The sequence below is a fragment of the Poecile atricapillus genome, chromosome 2, assembly GCF_030490865.1.
Source record: "Poecile atricapillus isolate bPoeAtr1 chromosome 2, bPoeAtr1.hap1, whole genome shotgun sequence".
In the NCBI taxonomy this organism is placed as follows: Eukaryota; Metazoa; Chordata; class Aves; order Passeriformes; family Paridae; genus Poecile; species Poecile atricapillus.
The window spans coordinates 20,988,017-21,009,766 of NC_081250.1; the positions used below are offsets into that span (position 1 = coordinate 20,988,017).

Genomic DNA, 21,750 nt, shown 5'->3' on the forward strand with positions numbered 1-21,750 from the left:
CGAGTGAGCCCAGGCTGACTGAGAGGATCGCCAGGCAATCTCATCCAGGGTTTACAAGGGGACATCATGCTGCCAGCTGCTTGTGTATTATCTCACCAGATGGTTAATGCTTCTACCTTATGAGAAAGTGCCAGCCTCTATCTGTACATCGTAGTGGTTACTCCTGTTTAATTTCTACAAGGCAATTATTTTAATAAGAGATGTGTACCTGACTTGTCTGTTTGCTCCACTGTTGCTGTTGCTGGCCAGTGCACTCCCACGGCAGTGTAGCTAGAGATTCCCTACCTAGTGTCCAACAGTCCTGCACCTAGAGTTAGAGATCATTCACAATCAGCAATGTGCATTTACTATGGTGTTTATTGATAAAGCTCAATACTATGAGACATACACGGTCATATCTGAAGAGCTTCTGAAATCAGGCTATTGGATAAGACCATTTTTGGATAAATCACCTGCCCTGGTTAAAGTTAGACAAGAGCAAAGAACACACTTCATGTGAAAACCACATATAAGGCAAACATTTCTTCCTTTTTCATCATATCTTGATATACTGATTTGTAAAGACTTATATCACAACCTTTGTTATAACTATTACAACTCATTAAAACTGTATTATGTAATATATTTTGAGTGCTGGTGTTGCATCCTTACAAAAAGAAGCTGGTATGTGTCAAGTTTTACATGATTGCTGTGAGACTCCAAGTTCATGATAAAAAAATTAATGCAATTAGAAAAAGACATCTGTAATAATATTGCACATAGTTTAAGAGGTGATCAAAATGCTTTATTCAAAAATATATTTTTCCATGTATTTTTTACATTTTCAGTTACAACTAAGTAAATTGTTAAACTAGAAAGAAACATTATCTTTTTAAATTTATTTGAGATTTCTCTTGCCTTCTCTTGTCTATGGAAGCTAATTAAAAGTTTCAGACCTTTAAGCATTACTTAAAGAATACAAGGGTAATGAGAAGACTGACAGTAATACAAAGACTAAAATCAGCCCCCAGAGACAGGAAATGTAACTGAAAACCATAATTTCCTTCCAAGTCCGGGTGACGCATCTTCAGTAGTAGTCTGGAGGTAACATTCAGTAACAGTATTAAATTATGATTTTGAAACAATTATTTTAGAATTTCAGTTGAAAAGATTCTGTAAGTAGGCTCATATTCAGTAAATCATTCATAGGAAAACTTTCAGAAGGAAGAAAATGTAGAGATAGTACACAATTTTGATGTTCTAATTAAAAAGAAAAGTTATAATCAGTTTGTTTGCATTTACTTAATAATTTTCAGTTTTTTGGATTTTTTTTTTTAACAACTGCTCTACTGAAATCTGAATTTTATCAAGCTCCCTTATAAATCAGGCATATTTATTCATTATTCCTACTTAAAAGTCAACCACCGCTTTGGATTTGCTAGGAGTATTTTATCAATTTTATCTTGAGATATGCCTCTAATTAGCATTTTAGGAACTATATTTTTAAAGATATGCGAATATCCGTGACCTCCATATTTCATCAACCTGTTCTTGGTGTGCACATCATGAGCCATCAGAATTCTGTCTTCATAGCCTTCATCAATCAGCATACGAATCCTGCAAAAGTTAGAAGTGCCCCTGTCAGTGAAAGTTCTCACTGGAACAGCACAGAATCCACCAGGATTTATATTTCTTACATCACTGTACTGCTGGATTGTATTATAACAGAAAATACTTAGGTGCTCAGAGGATACACTCCTTACATTTACCTGAAAATAAAATGCATTTTTTATTGCGTGAAAAATACCTCACCTCTGAAAACACACATCAAAATGGAGAAGTAAAACGATTTCCTTTTGGCACATGACTGCATTTCCAGATCCATTAGGTCCACAGGGCAACTCAAGAACTTCAGCATCACCATGCATGGGACAGAGGTTTTATATAAATGAGTAAATAATAATTTCCTACATAAATTCTTTCTCAGCAGGTTACTTCTTGCTGGTGCCACAAAGCTGGTCCCATTACATTTGCTAATGTCCAGACTCTGTGTGTGACAGGTCTTTAAAGGAGCCTGGTTCAGTTACATAATTACATAAATACTTTAATATCTTTGGTTGAATCCTAAAGCAGGTAAATAAGAACTTGAAGTTGCCAGTATCATGCTCCATACAGACAGTTATCATCAAAACACATTTCAAAGACATTCATTAAAGAATATAAATAAGACTGGCATAGCACAGCACTAGGAAATAAGAGGCATAACTGCCAGGAAATAAAAGGCATTAATACGGCAGTGCAGCTAAACAGCCTTGGCAAAATGACAAGTCAACTTGGAAAAAGAGGTAATCCTCCTGGTCACACTCTTGTAGTAGGACTGCTACAAGTCCTTCTGTTCTATGTTTCATTCAGGTAGCCTTACTCCCTTGATCAGCTCATTTTTTAGCATTTTTATTATGTGGATGTCTACACTCCTGTACTGCATGACTGTTAAGTTTCTCAGTAAGCTTCCAATTGGTTTGGCACAGGACTGCAGCACTGACAGACCATCCCTGGAATGTGCTCATTCCTCATGAAGGCCTCCAATTCCATCACTTGCCAGCACTGTGAAATTCTAATCCTTACCTTCCTGACAATGCTTTGATCAGCAAGAAAACAACCAGCCTTGCAAGTATCCACATTGTATCTGAAAGGCCTGACTGACAGTTTTTATTACAAGTAGTTACACGGAGATACATGTAGCAGGATCTAACCAGCATGGGCAGAAGAAAGAAGGCAAAACCAATAGAATTTGGTGAAATGTTATTGTTTTTCAAAAACCCACCATACACTGTGCAATACAGCGCACAACACTACAAAAACCATAGTCTTACGACATCACAGGAATCTCCTCCAGCCTGAAATACAGAAAAACCACAAGCCAACCAGAAAGTAACAGCAATGGCACTGGTGGGACTAAGTTTTTACTGACCAAACATGTTATTAGAATCCTTTAATATTGGACCAGTTTCATAGGTTGGAGAGGCATATGATCCTTTCCATTCTGTATCTATTGCTCCTTTCTGCTCATTCCTCTATATTTAGTTAGTACTTGCTTCTGACTCCAAACTGCCCCAGAACAAAAGCCAGTGTTTTGCCTGCACTGGCAGCAGACTGCAGCCAAATTGCTGAAGTACACGGATAGCTAAGCTGTGTCAAGTAGGTACATTATGACTACAGAAGTTTGTGTTTTGAACAGAAAAGATGTGAACAAGTATTTTCCATTCAGTATTTTCATTCAGAGGTCAATTTTATTTCTTCCTCTGTGGTGCTGTTTGACAAAACAAAACCCTAAGGAGATTGCCCCAGCCTTCCCTAGTCCACTGTGGGTACATCCATATAACCCCAGTACACATACTCACACTGTGCAATGAGAAGAAAACCTTTCATCTTTTCTTCCTATGAACAGCCTGCTACAAGAAATACTCAGACACTAGAGAGTTTCAGGAGAGACAACAGTGGCTAAGCAAGTATCATGCATGGAATGAAAACTCTGACACGGTTGAACATGCACTTGTTAACCTAGGCCTAGTCCAATCCTCTCTATATATTCCCCAGTGCTTTTGTAGATCCTGACTTTCCATGGCACAGGAGATGGCAGAAGGCACAGCAGAGAAAGCAACTTCACTCATTCTAAATGCGAAAACTGTGTATTCCTTGCAACAGTTTAAAATACCGAGTGCAAGACTGAGAGTGCTGTGTAAAAGAAAAACAATTTCTAGTGTGAAAAGCAGCAGCAAATGTTTGGGAGGGTGGAAGAATAACCACAGCACCTTCTTAGAACAGTTTGAAAATAGCTTTGTTTCAAGATTAATCTGACAATAAGGGGGAGGGAAGCTGTGTCTGAGATGTAAGGGAAAGCTAGAAGTTACTTCATTAGTGATCAGCAATCATAGAATCTTTCTCATCAAGGAGAGTGAAAGACCTGTTTGTGACTCTGGAAGGTAAAAAGACACAGGCAGGATGGCAACCCACCCCTCAGACACCTGCCACTTCACTGCTCACAAATAGTGTGGACAAACAGCACGGCAGCATCACACCTCCAGATGGAGTGGAAGGAGTGAGGTGTCCATTCCCAGCTGATCCTACCTTCTCTCAGACAGTTTCTGTACAGAATGTATTTCCTTGGCAAAACTTTGTGTTAGCACAGCACAACAGATTTGCTGTGCAGCTGAGCTGAGACTGCAGGTGCTGACGAGAAGCAGGGAAGAGGTATCCTGCCAGTGGGGCCAATATTTTCACATTGTGAGTGTGAGGAGAATGGGAGCTCTGAGGAAACAGGAATCACATCCCTCAAAACAGAGAAAGGGCAAAAGGGCAGGGGGAGGAAAGGTGATGAAGTGTGTGGAAGAAAAAAAGCAGTTTTTCAGGATGGAAGCACAGATCCATCCAGAACAACCAATGAGTTTTGCTGGGTTAGCAAACCGGTGAGGAATACAACAGGCTCTGATGATGTTTAGCAGCAGCACTGAGTTTCCAACACTATGTTTCAAACAGAAGTACTTCATCCTAATGTAAATGCAGTATTTCCAGTCTTTTCCTTTTTACAGACTGTGTAACTGTGACCAGATCAGCATGGAATTAGGACAGGGAATGAAGTTAAAAAAGCTCTTGCATCTTCTCAAATAATTTCGTACAACACTATGATTCTGCATCTTCCTGTCAGACAGAAGAAATGATACATGCTGCTCTAATGGCATGACAGCAGCAGGGGAAAATGGCATTATTTCAGTATGATAGAAGACAATTTTTAACAACAAGCAGAATCACTCTGTGATGGTCTTAAAAAAGTACCAATAATATTTTTTTATCAATGGCCATACTATAGCTAAAACTGCATGGGAGCAGATACCTTGCAATTCTTTCATTGTCGTTCGGCATGTCAATATCGGGATGGAACTGGTAATGAAGGAATTCTGTACCAAATAGGTCATACTCTAAGTAACATCCAAGTTTAGCAAATTCGAGAAGTTTCTTCTTATCAAATATGGTCCTGCAGAACATATATAACACAGAGTCAGCACTGTAACAGGAATAAAACACCTTATGGTATGAGGACAGGTACTTTGTGACCTCCTACTTGGAAGGAAAAAACCAAATAATCTAAGATTAAATTAATCCATTTGAAAAACAGGACTCATGTCTGAAACATGCTACTTAAGATGATACACAGCACTGTCCTTCTTACATTCATTTGGGATTTCATGCATTAAAAAAACAAAACAAAACCAACTCTTGCCCCATGAAATAATGAAAACCTCTATGTTAATCTTTAAATGAAAACAGGAAAATTACTTACTTTTGATATCATTAACCCTCTCAACAGACAACCTAACAAGGAAGGACATTTAAGGAGGAGGTTAATTCATAGAGCTAATAATAATAATAATAATAAAAAAAAGACAATGGATTACGTACACAAGACAGATTTACTTTCCTGAAAGAGTTACAGGACACAGCTTCATCCAGGGCTTGTTTCACCCATCACACACCGGTAATACACAACTTGGTCTTTAGTTTCTATTCTGTACAGTGATGTTTCTAGATTGCCATTAGAATGGCAATATATCATTGTTTGCACTGGGATCTGGCCTGAACACCTTAAAGAAATGCTCTCACCAAATACATAATGGCACTGTGAGTATCTGGGACATGGGCTTTGCAGCAGATTTGAAAAGTGAAGGAACAAAGCTTCTAACACCTCTCACTCATTTAGAAAAGAACAGCAACAGAAATAAGAGCCCTCTGGAATATTTTGAGTTTTCTTTGAATCATTTTTACCAAGTGTGTAAGCTGTCCAAAGAAAAACAAAAATACTCAAACAATACAATTTTATCTTTATAGCTGCTACACAATTATTAATTTTTTTTTTTCAAGAAGAAACCAAATTTCCACAAGAGCAGCACAGTTAACCAAAAGGGCAGTAGTTTTTTGGGGGATTTTTTTATTATTGCAGCTATTGATGTCACAAAGCAGTTTTACCTTATACAATTACATCACAGTCTATTGCTATGGAAATGACTGATGTCACAATTTCAATATTATGACTTAACAACAGATCAAGTAGGAGGAACAGATGGGTTGAGAGAGAGAAAATCCATGTTCAAATAAGCCTGCCATCAGCAGGAGTGTAAGACTTGCCAACTGCAATTAATAAAAAATGTTATTTTAAAATAAATGTTACAGTTTACAGAGACTGAACATTTATCACCAAATGAGTTTTCAAAGTGCAGAGATTATTTTAGATCCAGCCTTCCTCGGTTCACAGGGAGACAATCGCCGAGAGTATTCAATCCTGTGCAGGTGGCAAAAAAACCCAACAATCTATTTCAAAATCACAGCCAGAACAGTTTCTTTTGAAAACTATTGTTAGTGTCATGCTTTTGGGTGTGTTATCCCAATGAAGACTCAGAGAACTTAGTTTCCTCAGCCACTGGGTCCCACTGTGAGCCACAAGAATGTAGCAACAGCAGCAGTTCCCAGTTCCAATTGCTGATCTCTGAGCTGGAATTGGGTGTTTGGGCAACACTGTCCCTGAACAGCCCTGAGCTCATGGAAAAGGAGGGGGGACATGATGAAGCACCCCATAATTTGGACCTCAGCCATAAATACCATGGGGACAGACATCATATCATTATGATGCCCCAAATTCATAACAATTGCTGTGATTCTTCTAACAAAAGTTACTCAAGTGAGTTGAGCCAAGAGGTTGATCTCCTTTATAATCTTAACCCCTAACAAATGGCTAAAGCTGAGGCTCAATAGCTTTTGCTTTGAGCCTTTTAGTGCGCCATCATTCCACTATGGATACCTGCTACCTTTTGTTCTACAGTGCTAAATTGCAAGACATGGTAGCTAGCATTTTAGTTTTATCATTTAATTGTAAATCCACTGGAAAACTACCATTCTGTCTATGTGAAATGCAGACATGAAATATGGAGCTATGTACAAATTTATCTCACATTTAAGGGATTGGTATGCTCCCACGTGGATTTTTCTTACTGAAGGAGACTTAAAATGTTAAATGCACATTGCAAAGCCAAACTTCACAGTAGTTTATGTTACAGAAAGTGCCAACCTGAATGTGTGAAAGTAATGATAGAAAGAGATAAAAGGAAATGTCATATTGTGCATCAGTGGCTGTTACTGAAACTGCACCTCTGTTTTCCTACTTATATTGCTTAATTTCCATTAATTAATTACTTAATTTGACAATTTTCAACTGTGTAAGAGGCAAGAAACCATAATTGCATATTTATGTTGTATCAAAATGGCTATGTAAGTACTGATATCTGTAGCGTGCTCAGTCCTCTGTCATAAAAATATTTAAATAATCAGTTTTTCCTCAAAAAGGGGTGAAAAATACAGCTATAGATATAGTGAAACACAGGCAAATACAAAAAGGAAGTTATAAATATTCAAATATGATTTCATGGCATGAATTTTATGCTCCTAAAATCCTCAAGTAAAACAAGGAGCTCTGTGTGAATAACAAGCACCTGTAACTTGATTTGCAAGATCTTAGAGCCTGTAACCATGAGAAATTTGGAACACAGTGCTATTGCCTGTATTACATTCACACTGAGGGCAAACAATCCAATTGCTGAGAATCATATGACCACAGTCTCCATTATTCAGCAACTGGCCAAACTAATCAATGCCTGGACATACTCCAGCTCACCATGAGCAACACAAGGTCATTCAAAACTGATTTGGTAATAGAGGCTGTATTTCTAAGGCGGAGATAGAAAAGCATCCCAATTTCTCTCCATGACTCATGGAGCTCCAGGATTTTGTTCTCAAGGAAACTAAAAGTTAACTACCTGGTCTATGCTAGGAACTATCCAAAACCCAACTATTTTCTTTTTAAGTAGTGTTTCCTCTGTCTGGTAGTAGAGCATTAAAAATACGCCTTTTGTTTTGATCCAGACTCCAGACAAATCAAGGAAATTTCCATTAGCTTCTGAGAGATTTTGGCAAGGCCATTAAGAATGACCCAGTTTTCAAAAACACTGGAAGCCCAGCAACTTCCAACCTGATTTAGTGAGAGCTCCTCCATGTCCAATGCTTTGTAAATACAGGGATTTGTGCAAGGATACAAGTTAATGGAATTCCCATTTTTTAAATGTAGCTACAGTTAGTCATAATCCTTCTTCCAGGCTTTCAAAGACAGCATTTAAAATACCAAAATCTCTTACCAATGTGAATCTAAAAGCTGATCCCGACTGAAGTGCTGGATGCAGATCAAGTTCTATATAAACACTTATTTTTAAGTCAGTAAACTTGAGGATAACACTCTATGTCAACTTTTCCCAGTGCAGCTCTGCAAAATCCCAGTGAGTTGCGGCAACACTGCAGGAAGCAGTGAACAGTCTCCTTACCTGTCGAGGTGAGACATTACTGTCTTTGAAGCATCAGCCCCAGCTTCCTGCAGAATGCGGATAATCTGGAAAGGGGAGTCACTGTTCCTGCCAGGATGGATGATAATAGGGCACCCGAGCTGTGACTGAGCCTGTGCTGTTGCCTGAAGCACTCTGTGTTCACTCGGAGTCAAAGGCCAGGAGCAACCTATTTCTCCCACCACACCACACTTGATATTAGTCCCATCTGCTCCTTTGAGTACCTCATCAACAATAATCTCTGTCAGCTAGAGAACAGGAAAATTATATTTTTGGTTATTATTACTATTTGTGTTAAATAGCATCAAATTTGGCCTACTAATGCTGGGCTAGTTATACTCTCAAGGTCTTTCTGAACTTATTTAATTAACAGCTGGCTGTGTGAAAACAGTGCAGTTATAATCTGGTTTCTGTCAACTAATGTTATGCTAGCCATTCACTAAGACCAAAATAAACACAGAAGAAAATCAATTTAACAGTATCCAGTCACACATTTGTCCAGGTTTGCCAAAAAACTGGTCTACATGCAATTTGAACTCTGATTTAGGCAGATACTGGGTTTTCTTAAAAAAAAAAAAAAAAAAAAAGAAAAAAGGAAAAAAAAGGGTTAATTTATTCCAAAACCTTTGCCTTGCACTCCTGAATTGGTTCCAGACACAATTCAATGTAATTTTTGCAAAACAAGAGATGAGAGAATAAAGAAACTTTGTCATTCAGATAGGGAAGGAAGAAACTCTCTCAAGTATCCTGAAAAGTTTAAGGCAAAACCTGCTTATGGGAATGGCAATGTAAAACAACAGGAGCTCTGCTGACTTCAGAACTACAAAAACAAAGCTCTTTTGGCAAATTTACAACATCAAGATTAGCCCACTTTAGAGCACCCAGAGACAAAATCTCTCATTCATCAGAATCTCTCAATAAAACTACTTTGTTATAAAAGCTTTATTTTTTCTTTCCCAGAAAAGGCCATATATCTTAAGCATACATTCAGAATTGAAAGCACAAAATGGCACTGATGATGGCCTGCCTTCTAAGTTTGGAGTAGAGGAAACCTGTGGGTCTCCATGGGTCCACCAAACACAGAAGGGAAGCCTTTGCCTTGAGGAATCCATTTGTGTCTATGCTATTTGTATCTATTTGTATTTCATGCAATGGAAGAACATTTAGGAGAAGCGGTACTCTTGTGTACAGTTTGGGGAAGCTTGGGTCCAGTTTTGTTGGCAGCACTGCTCAAGTTTTGACCATTGATTCTTAAAATTAATTTGACTAATTTGTAAACTGTGAGAGATTAAAAAAAAATTCAGCTCTATTCATACACTTTCACAGCCTACCTTGGAGAGTTCCATTCCCTCTTTTCCTCATCATCGTATTTTCTTAATAAAAGATGAATATTTATTATTACAGGAATATCTGGGGACCTCAGTTATTATTAACACATTGTCTTAGTCATGGTACAAACAGGCTGATGTGGACTATGCCCTGAAAAATCTGGACAAATGATAGAGAAGAGAGGCATAACACATTGCCTGAGCAGAGCAGTGATTTACAAATGCTGGCTAAACTCATTGGGAAGCAATTAGCCAGAAAAAGTGACAAAACAGGTAGCAAGGATAATCTCCTTCCTTAAAAAATAGCAATAAACTCAAGATAGATGGTGGTGTACCAAATGTCCACACAGCAAACACTGTATTTTCCTTTTATTGTTGCATGATAACAAACCCCTCAGAGAAAATGGATTTCCAGTTTAAGAACTGGAAATTCTGACAGGTAACCCAAGCACATGAAAGTATTGCTGCTCCAGCTATTACACACAAGCAGTAATGCTGTTTGCATTTTCTACGCTGAGCACCTCTGTATTTACTGGAACTTGTCTCCAACTTTGGCTTACCCAGGGATAATTCACAGGACAGAGGCACTGAAGTAATGGTTAAGACTTACCTGCTCCACTGTCATGGCCTGCGTTTGAGAAGAATGAGTGGAATCCACATAAAACCCAGCACCAGCAATAATATGAACTCCAGTTTCTTCAGCAAGTTTCTTCAAAGTATTTATATCCCGGCCAATTCCTGTAGTTGTGTTTTCCACAATCGTCCCACCACCTGCTGCTTTAAAATGCAGCAGCTCCTCCCTCACAGCGTCTGTTTCCTGATACAAAAGAAGGTTTTCTTTATGGCTGTAGGGATTTTGCTTAATCCAAAACAAGTTCTTCATCTCAATGGGCCCATTAGACAAAGGCTCTTGGCCTGGAGAAGGTGGACAAAAGCAGCTGCTGTAGTTCATAGTCAAGTGTTCATGAGTCAGAGTGTAGCCAAGACAGTCTGGCTCCACAGGGCCCAAGACAGTCTGCACTTTTCCGCTCAAGGAAGGCATTTTTCTTTAACAAAGGGAAAAAAATTCAGATCCTAAAGGAGTCTGGGAAGGAAGAAGAAAGGAAACAAAAACATTTCAAAAGGAGCAGCATTTTCTCGGGCAATTTCTGAAATCCCTCCTCCTTGTTGCACACGTTCCTACACTGTGTGTGTTCACTGGGATGTTTCCAAAAGCTGTTTGCAGCAGGGTGGTCAATATGAAAAACAAGGCATTATTTTACCCAACTGTGCTTCTATCAGTACTCAGGCAAGATAAACACATCACATTTCAGTACATGGAAATTTTCATTATTTATTGTGGTGCAGTCAGTATCACATTAAGATAAATGTTTCCTATTTAATAAAACCACTGTATGTTCATTTAGGATTTTTTGCTCTTTAGCAGCTGTCAAATTTTGTCAGCTTCAGCCACCAGATGAACACACTTGGCAACAAGGCTGAATATTCCTTACTGGTATGTTCAGTATATTTATTCCTGGCCTCCAAGACTCAGTGTCCCTCTCACATTCCAAGGAAGCTGTCTGTGTTTAAGCACCTTGTCTGTCCCCCCTCGCTATGTGGAATGAAGGGGTGGGGGATGATAATCTGCTCCTCTGGCTTCAGTAGGGCTCAGGTTCTCCTACCAGCTGCATTCTGGAGGTCTGAGCAGCCCAGAACCACTCATCTAAGGCTGACAACAGATGCCAAAGATACAGCATGGACCACAAACAGTGGTGGAGAAGCCAAAGTGCTTCAGTGGGCAAATACTTTACCAGTAAGAACAGACCTTACTCTAACAATTGATATGTGGCTCAGCATCTTGGACACTCTTTAATTCATCTTTAACATCGATGAAACAATGTTACTTCTCAAAACTTCAAACAAACAGTGACAAACACTGAGGCTACAATCTGCAGCTGGTTCATGTCACAGGCACTGAGCCAGCTTGGCCTAACTCACTGCAGGTTAGAATTAACTTCAGCTCTCCTCACTGGGATTTTGGGTTTTTTTTCCTTTTGGGAGTGGAGGTAGTCTTGACCAACCCGTTCATGTTAGATCTTCCAGATGCTAGTCACAAAGGCTTGAGGACATATAGTTAAAATCCCTAGTCAACCAAAATCATCAGTTATGAAACAAAATACATGTTTAATCATGTCCAGAGGAAAGGACTAACTAGAGCATGCATTATTGATTAAAGAGAGAGGTCTTTTCCATTTCTGCCTCCCTTTTAGTGAATAATGTCATAAACATGGGTTTGTAACTGGTAAAGCCCTCAGAGGACATTTTCCTTTTAACTGCTGAAGTTAATCTACCAGGATGACAGAAAAACTGAAATCTGAAGGGCACTGAACTCTACATATCAAAGGACACAGGAACCTCAAGATCTCTTTGGGGATACTTTGATCTCATGAGAAGCTGTCACTGCCAGAGAACCAATGCACAGAAGTGACCCAGCCCCTGGAAAAGGCAGCTATTGCCTGCCCAGTGCAGTCTATAGTGCTGGTGCTCACTGTAATATGAAGAGTTGGCCATCCATAAAAAAGAGATATGAGTGACTGACTATGCTTACTTGCCTTGTGTAAAAGCAGACTTAGGAAGAACTGTTCTTTTAGGAATTTCATTCCTGAACTAGCATGCTAACTTGTTTGAGAAGGTAGAAGAATAATTACTCTCATGGAATGGACTGCTGGCTGATTAATAGGATGATTTATTTTTGTTCCAAACAAATTAAGAAGTGTATGATTTCAGAAAATATTATTCTTGAGCAAATAATTAAAAGCAAAATACCTGTCTTAGTCAGAAACTGCTCCTAGCTGCAATTCAATTAAGCAGTCATTAATTCCATGCTTAAAGAAGGCTAGTGCTCTATATAGAGCAACCCACTATTTTGGAGAAAGTTCAATGATCCGAGTAATTCTTACATTCACAGCAAAGCAACTGTAATTATGTAAAATGTAATAATAATTCTAAGCATTACCTTTGCTTTATTTTTTTTGCCCCCCCCCCCCTTTTTTTTTTTAATGCAAATATCTACACTCTGGTATTCAGTAAAACCCTAACAGCACAGAGTAATAACTACCCTCTGCATTGGATTCACACTTTGTTTTCCCCATGTTCACTGCCAGTTTTCCAATCCATTTATTAAGTTAGCAAACCAAACCTATATACAATTAAATTTAAAAGTATTTAATTTCTTTTGATAAAGCTTGACACAAATCAATTACCAGTTCCCATGCGAAGTTTCTCTTGTAGCAGACACCAACCTGTTGATTTTTGAATTCTAGATTTCAGCTCACATACAGAATTTACAGAACCTTTTGACTGAGGCCAAGGATTTTTATAAATACAAGAAGCATCACAAAAAATGGAAACTGACACAAACAAAAAGTAGGCCTAATTTTATCTTCATGAAAAATACATTAATGCCTGTTCCTGCTTACTAACACAGTTTTAGAAACCCACCACTCTTAATAAAAGAACTATAAAAAATAAAGATAGTCAACAACCTGTGACTCAAATTATTTTTGAAACCACTGTCCTGGTATCTTCCCTACTGTCATTCATATAAAAAGCTTCTCCTGATTATGCTATGATACATTTTTCCCAATAAGATTCATTTGATGGAATCAGAATTATGTTTTTAAAACAGATTTTAGATGCAAATAGTTTTTAAGTGGAATAAGGATTCCTACTTAATTTAAGCATGTATATGTTACTACAGGAATCACTGTTTGTGTGGTTTACTGATGACTTGCATGCCATGTTTTATACAGAACTTTCTTTTGAAAAAGTTTCTTCTTCCATACACCAAGGACTGCATTCACATCGCCTGATTTAGCCACTTAAATGATATATGTCTACTACAGAACAATCATCTAGACCATTTTCATAGTGGAGAAGGAAGGACATATCTACAGGCAATTCATCTAGCTTATTTTGAATGCCTGTAATAGGACAGTACAAGTCACTTTCTGTAATATTATCCTCCTTCCATGACTATGGAGCAAGCCAAGAAACAATCCAGGACAAGACAAATATATTTCAGATGACTCTGCATAGGATATCTGAATGATATCTCCTTAATCTTAACCCAGTCTGAGGGGATGGGAAAATGTGCTGATTCCTACAACAGAAAATAAATAGGTAGCTTCTGACAATAACAGATATTTTGCTTTTGAAAATCACTAATTTATGTGGTGGTATTTCCAAATTGCTCCTGCACAGACCAAGACTTCTCAGCTCTGTGTGCTGTAGAAAAAGAGAAATAAATTATATTTCCTGAAAATTACAGATTCAGACTAAAAAATGAGAAAACTGCTTTAGGATATAACCAAAACCTGTACTATTTCACAAAAGCTGTGAAACGCTACCTTATCGTTTTTGTAATAAACTCTGGACAAATCTTCATAACCACCAACTGTATGGTGCATAAAATACAGTTCTCACCATTAGCCACCTATCATTTCCTGGTGAAGTAAATATTTTTCCTAGAGGTATTGTTAAAAGAGGCTTGCTACTAAAAAGGTCATGGCACTGCATTCCTGATTCTAGTAAAAACTCCAGTGAATTCAATAGATATTTTGCCTGAATACTGATGACAAGATTTATGTTTCCGCTTTTCCCATCTGAAACGTGCACTTCAGTCATTGTGTCATTTTAATGGCCTTGTAATGGGAAGTCCCCCTAGGTTTGGATTAGTTGCTTCCTACAGTAATCTCATATTGCTGAAACATTATAATCACATAAACACAGTTTCCATATGCTAATTCTGCACTTGTTTTGATTTGGTAAGCACATTTTAATGGCATTAGCACAGATTCTCTGTAGACTGGTGCGAGAATCATTTCATTGTTGTTACATTACAATGTGAGATTACAGCAACATTAAATCCAGATTGCTGTGACATAAAATTTACAAAAAAAGCAAAAAGAATGGCTCAGTGGGCATTAACTGTATCCAGAAAAAAATTAAACACAGCTGCCATTTAGAAACAAGGGGTGCCCTGGCTGCATCAAGAGCATTTTAAGTGGGTCTTTCCTTTATAGCCACACAGCCCTGGAAAATATGACGTAACACGGGCTCACTATATACTTACAGATGGAGGAAATGCTTTGAGAACTCAATTCTAGTTTGAGCAACCCCTACAGAGCATGGAAAAGCCACTAATTAGAAATATGTGACAGAACTGTGGGAAATTAGTACTGGTTAGTCTATGCTGTGTTATCTCACCGTTCCCCACATGTAAACATTTTGTGACGAGGGAAAATGCTAGCAAGACAAAGGAAGAGGAGAGGCAGAGGGTAAGAGAACATGTGTAGACTATGTCAGGAAGACATTACAAAATTAACTTATTTTTCTCTTCCCTCATGCTTCTGCCAACCCTGTAGAGGTTTACAGAAATGAAGGAACTCAATACTGTCCACATGGTTCTTTCTCCTCCCCACCAGACAAAAAAGCTTTCTAACCTCTCCAACGGATGGATGCCAGATCTACTTTACCTGCAAAAATATATTCACGAGTGCTTATTACAGTGCAAACATTCCTGAAACCCAGCACTCCCTCAGACACGGATTTCAGTAAGCATGGCTTTTTTGCTCATGCATATTGTCAGGAAGCACAGCTATAGAGGCTGTGGAGCTGAGCTTGCCACAGGTGGGTGGCTGGAGGACAGAACTTGCATTTGCTCCAGGACAGATGCAGATTCACTTGTCATTTAGTCCAGCAATTCCCTGTGCCCCAGCCACTGCAAAGGTGTCCAAGACCTATGACACTGTACTTCTACACAGGCATTTGCACGCCATCACTAGCTTGTGTTACATGAGATAGCAACGCATCTTATATTGCTTTTGGGTTACTCTGCCCAAGAAACTGAATTTGAAAATGAGTGGAAGTACTGAAAAAATTGACGTTTCTGAATAAACTCCTGTCTCTTCTGTAGAAATGGCACATATGCTGCTCTGAAGGTGACAAATTATTTTCATTAAAAGTCATAAACATTCTTCCCTGTCTTCAGAATTTAAATTGGTCAGAAGTGGCATTGGTCTTTTTCCCCTCCCAAAATGGAGCTATGAGAATAGCATGATTTGCTGAACTTCAAGCCAACTCAAGGCTTTGTGTCCTAAGGAATGATTTCACATGGGAGATTTTTTGTGCCTTGAATAAAGCTCATATGAGAGAGGAAGGGAAGACTTATGGTGCCTCTCTCCCACACAAACTCCTGCCTAAACCCACAGGAGTATATACTGCAGCTCTTCCTTTCGTGGGGCACCTGCACTTTCCCACCTTTGGGTGGCTCTCTCCTCATGCAGCATGCACACAAACTTCACCATTTCAGATGTGTAAGCTCTTGACAGGGTGGAAATTGGCCAACAGACTCAAAGCCTAGAGAACTCTTGTGGGGGATTATTTAAAGAGCATCATCTACTCTACCTTGCCACATTTTTTCATGAAACACACTATTCTGGAAACACTAAAAATAGTGGGTTAATGTTGTGGCTTTCAGTAACCTACCCCTGGTCCCCAAACTATTCAAAAACATATTTCCTTAAGAAGCCAAGCTAAAAGAAATGCTAAATATTGCTTTTCACTAAATCTTCTAGATATGGTTTGAGCAACAAAAAACCTGTACACTACAAAAGCAAAAAGGAATATTAAAAGTAAGACTTACTACATAAAGCTACAGTATATGCTATGAAAAATAACTAGGAGAGCTTTAGCAAAGCCTTATATAATCCAAATATGATAAAGAGAAGTCCCACCAAAATACGCAAGTACACACACTCCACAGCAGCTACATTGCTTGAGTGGCACTGTCAATGTTCTACAATCTAAAAGCAAAGTCACTTAAAATTTAAGAGAAATGTAAACACTAGTACACATATGGGAAAGGCCAATATATTGACCCCCACTGTCCTAAGAACCTCTGAAAATCACACTCAGATAAGGAGCTGGGTAAGCTAGAAGGAAAGCTTTTAAATGTTCACCTGAAAGGAATGAGAAAATTCTTACAGCATTTTCCCTCTGTGGCTCAGCTCATGGCAGACAGACCTTCCAGCTTTGCATGGTTTGAAGGTCATGTTCTGGCTCTAGCCAGGCTTTAAGCCAGGCATATCTAAATCAGATTGCTCCCCTAGAGCTGAACTGCCACACCAGGACAGTCTCACAGGACGGACAAACCTTAGGGATCAAAGCATGCACATGTGATTTGCCCCAAGAAGCAGAGTCCAAGTCACTTCGTATGTAGAACTTTGCACAATTTTTTTTCCAATTTGGTTAAAGTTTAGCTGCTGTGACTAGAATAGTCAGACTTCTATTTTACCTTATTTCTGTGCAGATAACAGTCTCAAAAGCTAGGCTTCTCTGAGCAAAGTCACATTGAAGTTTCTCTTCCTCAGAGAGATCTGAGACCAGCATACCCCTAAGTGTTTTTTCATTAACATCTCTTTAGAAGAACTTCAGGGGATTTTTCATTTTGGGCAGCTTCCAAAATTACTCCTGATAAAAGGTCAGATAAAAATTCTCCTCCAGGGTCAAACATTACATTAATTATATTTTACATGCACACATAGTGTTTTTAGGCCAAAAATCAGAACAGAAGTCACATTATGCTATATGCAAATATGGGCTAAGTCCTGCATGTTGATACATACACTCATGTTCTTAAGACTTAATGGACTTACATTTGCTTCTCGAGGGTTCTCGGGTACAAGCACATACTCTCTTTCTTGCTAGGAAAAGATGTAGGAAAGAAAGTCTCCTTTTCAGGAATGCATATCCAGCCTTCATTCCCTCTAAATTTCAAATTTGAAACAAGCATACATCTAACTCCACTCTTTGCTGTTATTCTCATTGACTTTCATTGGTTTTCTCTCTATTTAAGACCACATACACATATTTTCACATGAGCTTAACCATTTCAATAAGCACATTGGGTGGAGCATTATCACTCACTCGTACAGTCCTACAGAGCCACACCAAATCACTCAATGATCTTTACATGCAGAAATGCACCATACAAACCTAAGCAATGGATGAATGGTATTGATCAAGACTGAAGATTACTATCTAGAAAAATTTAGATGAATGAACCCCAACATCAGTTCTGCGACAGAACACCAGTCACTGATCCACTGAGACCTGTAAAGTCATGCATGGTGGAAAAGAACATGGGGATTGGGTTCAGTGTCTCATTCAGTATCACAGACTGCAGCAAATTAAATAAGCAGGGGCTTCTAGAAAACCACCCTCTTTACCAGGGAGTGATGAGCTTAGATGCACAGAACTAAACTTGTTTTTAAGTTCTTACTCCCATCTGGGTACAACAGTGGAATGCTGGGAACAACCAACACACACAAGCTGACAAAATTGACAGGTCTCTACATATCCTTCTAGTACTTTTCCAGGTATTACTGAATTTTCAGTCTTAACTGGACACAGAATCCTGTTTTGCCTTTTTGTATTACAGAATTTCTGAAAGAAGATACAAACTCAGTATTTTTGTCCTGGAGACTCTTATCTGTTTTTCAAAAAAATCCTGGCTACCCAGTCGAAAGTGAACAACAAAGAACAAAGTCCGGCAATAAAGCTTACAGAACACCAGATTTCAAGCATTAAAACCAGTTGAAGATTTTCAGACCCATCTGAAAAGAATCCATTTGCCAAAAGGTACGCAAATCACAGCGAAAAAAGAGGTACATTCCTTTCACTTGATCACTAATCCTCACTGTAGTGACTCTGACAGGGCAAAGACAATGTGGGATAAAACAATTCTCTCTTTACATTTTGAGGAAAGAGGTGAGATCCCAAAAGAGCAGAAAAAGGGAGTAGCTCAGCAGGTAACACACGGTTCTTTGATCCTACCTCCTCCACAGAAGTTACTTCAAGAAAAACCCTGTGGCTTTGGCTACACAAAAGTAGGGTTTCAAAATATCTTTGAGAAGAGTGATTCTACATTTCTGGGATCCAAGTAAAAAACTGTGATTTACTTAAAGCTGTCATCTAAGAGATGGTGGTGGTGGTCTTTCTTCTTCTTTTTATCTGAGTAGTTAAGTACTTGTGAAACATATCCTAGCTATTGTTAGGATAAAATGCTTTTCTTGGATTATTACCAACATACATATTACGATCAGACTAAAGATATGGCCACTGCTTAGAAAATTCTGAGGAAACTTTTTAATTTGTAACCTGAAAAATGACATTGAAGCAGAAAACCTACCACACTAGTTTTGAGAAGATGTAATTTCTTCTTAGAACTAGAGGGATGGGATACTCCCCCTCCCTTCCAATACAACTGGCAATCCAGTTTTCCAGAAATGCAATAAATGTAAGAGTTTAACACTGTTCTGAATCAAACCAGAGACTTGAACTTTAGGTTTCCACAGTCTAGATGGATCTCTAATTCCCTCATACCAGACAGGTGGCCAGTCTGATGTAAGCAAGAGCCTCCTGTTTTCATGAACCTTAAGAAGTCTTGGTTTCATCTGACTAAAAAATTAATTTGTTCAGTATTTCAAGTACTGAAAGATGGGAAAAACATTTTAGATCTACATCAAGTGAAATAAGGAAAAAAATTCACAGAATGTTCAGAGGCATAGTCCTTTAATAAACACAGAATTCACTGGAGCCATATGCTCCTCTATATACTGATTTTTATATGTGAGAAGCAAGCTGATGGCTCCCTAACCACGGAGGGGAAGCTTTGACACTTGTTCCTGCTGCACCATGCACTAATTTAATAAATTAGCACTGGTCACCTACATGAAATATAATTAAGTATCTGAATGCCATTGTTGCCACATTGGATTATAACTATGAAAATGAATGTGATGATGGTGACAGGATGGCAAATATTATGTCTGTTAAATTCCAAAACATCAGAGGCATTCATAATAAATGACACTTATGTAGCCTTTCATCAAACAATCCCAAAGTACCTGACAAAATGATACAAAACTACTTATTAGAAGCATTGCTTCACCCATCACTGAAACACAGCCCCCAGCAGAAAGAAGGCAACAACCTTTACACACTACAGAACATATTATGACAGAGAACATTGAATAATGTATCCAGTGTAAAGCAGAAGGGAATTCCAGACAAGTAAAACAAAATTTCCCAAAAGTAAGTGACCTCCAGCTAAAAATTTGTTTCATTCAAGAACTGTCGCAAGTCTCTAGCATACAGAAGATACCACCCTTAATAACAGACACCTGAAAAAAAAGAATTATGTTTACAGGTATCTTTGATATCATATATACATTCAAGTACTTGCTAGGCTCCTCGGAGTTCCTCACCAACAGGACCTGTATGCTTCAACTTACAACCAAACTAGCCACAACACACAATCTGCTGCAGAGGGGTTGCCAAAAGCCAAGGCCACTGCCCAGCAGTGGCTTTGCCACCGTGCTGAAGCACAATTGGCAGGGGGAGCTGAATCTCCCTCGCTCAGATTCAGCCTCCCCTCCGCAGCTCCCCGAGCCGGTGCCAGGGGAGCAGGGAACCTTGCCACAACAGTGTCTTGGAACGGGCAGCAAGCCTCGGGCCACCGAGAACCCGCATGGTGTAGGAATCCAAACAATACACATAGGCAAGCCCGGAGCTTTGTGCTGAGCCCTGACAAGCTTAAGCAACTCTGGAAGCATCTTGCAGTGGGCTGCTGGTGCTTCCAGATGGAGAGGCTGCTGAAGGCAGGCTCTGAAGGTCCCAGTTTTGGATTGAGGCATTTGTTCCTTCACAGAGACACCCTAGGGAACTGTCGGGAGAGGAGTACTGGAGAGGACGTAGTTCCAATATTTAACTTGTTATGGCTGTGCAAATATTAAATACCAGCACCATTAATAGCAGCGTAGCTGCACTCACACAGTGAAGCCGCCTGAGCTCGGGGCTCACTGTTGGTAACTATCATCTGGTGCTGTAAAACGCTTTTGCAGAGAGGAGCTGCTCGTCCCCTCACACTCCAGACGTGCCGCGGGGATCCTGCCTCACCGAGCGCCGCCGTCCCGGCCACCTCTGCCCCTCGCCCCGCAGCGCCCCTCCGCCAGGGCTGCACCGGCTGGGCCGGGCCCGCGGCAGCCCCGGCCCGCGGCCCGAGCCCGGCACAGCTCTGCGCTCCCCGCCCGCCCCAGCCCCGAGCACCGCCAGCCGCCTCCCTCTCTCCCGCCTCGGGCCTTCCCGGGCCAGCAGCGGAGCGAGCGAAAGCCGCTCTCGCCTCTAAACTCGGGCGAAGTTTCCCGGCCCGGGCGCCTTATCGGGCCGAGGGCAGCAAGGGCCGGCCCGGCACGGCTCTGGGCCGCGGGAGGTGGCGGAGCGGCTCCGCAGGCGCTCCCCAGCCCCCGCTCGCTCACCGCGCCGGCCCGACCCTCCACCGGCAGCACCGCACCCCGCAGGGCCCCGGCTGGCAGAGAGCCGCGACCGCCCCGAGCGGGGCGGGACTTCCCGGGGACGGGAGCGAGTGGCGGAGCAGGCTGGGGGCGGTGGGGCCTGGAGAGCTCGGGGTGCCGGAGGGGACAGCTGGAGAGAGGGAGAACGGCTGCGGAGTGGAGCGCTGCCCCAATGCCTCCTTGCGGGGACCCGCCCAGCCCGCTGCCCCTCACTCCCCTTCCCCGAGAGTTCCCCCGTGGAGTGAGGGGCAGCTGTGCTTTGTGTCATCCTTGCCTCCTACTACGAATGAGAGTCGGTGGCTGTGAGCATCCTGCCTGTCCTTGTGCGTACCCCCTGTTTACACAGGGAGGAGGCTGGAATCACTGAGTCAGTTTGTGGGGGCGCGGGGGTGTGGGGGGTGGGAGTTCGCGCTGAGTGCTTAGGCTTGCAAGAGGTAATATTTTCTAATCTGCCCTTCAATGCAAACACGAAGGTTGAAGAGGCACTTCCAAGTATCTACACGCAGGATGAAAATGACTGATTCTGGAAGAAAGTGCAGGTCCAGAGTATGAAATAAAAACACAACTAAGACCAAGTTAGAATCATTAAGGTTGCAAAGGCTACCG

The 21,750-nt window shown here is 40.3% G+C and overlaps 1 protein-coding gene across 5 annotated transcripts; it reads right to left on the reverse strand.

The window, feature by feature from the left end:
- Nucleotides 1–256: 256 nt before the first annotated feature.
- Nucleotides 257–21,134, reverse strand: PTER (phosphotriesterase related). 5 transcript variants are annotated; one of them, XM_058832360.1, is made up of 5 exons: nt 21,109–21,134; nt 10,356–10,829; nt 8,400–8,665; nt 4,871–5,011; nt 257–1,596 (listed from the first exon to the last, which is right to left on the reverse strand). In XM_058832360.1, exons 2-5 carry the CDS (start codon nt 10,785–10,787, stop codon nt 1,386–1,388), a joined length of 1,050 nt encoding a protein of 349 aa, XP_058688343.1. In that variant the 5' UTR covers nt 10,788–10,829; nt 21,109–21,134; the 3' UTR covers nt 257–1,385. The 5 variants fall into 5 exon arrangements, with proteins under 5 accessions (XP_058688343.1, XP_058688346.1, XP_058688344.1 ...); XM_058832363.1 differs by lacking the exon at nt 21,109–21,134 and adding an exon at nt 20,624–20,815; XM_058832361.1 differs by lacking the exon at nt 21,109–21,134 and adding an exon at nt 20,033–20,112.
- Between the last annotated feature and the right edge of the window lie 616 nt (nt 21,135–21,750).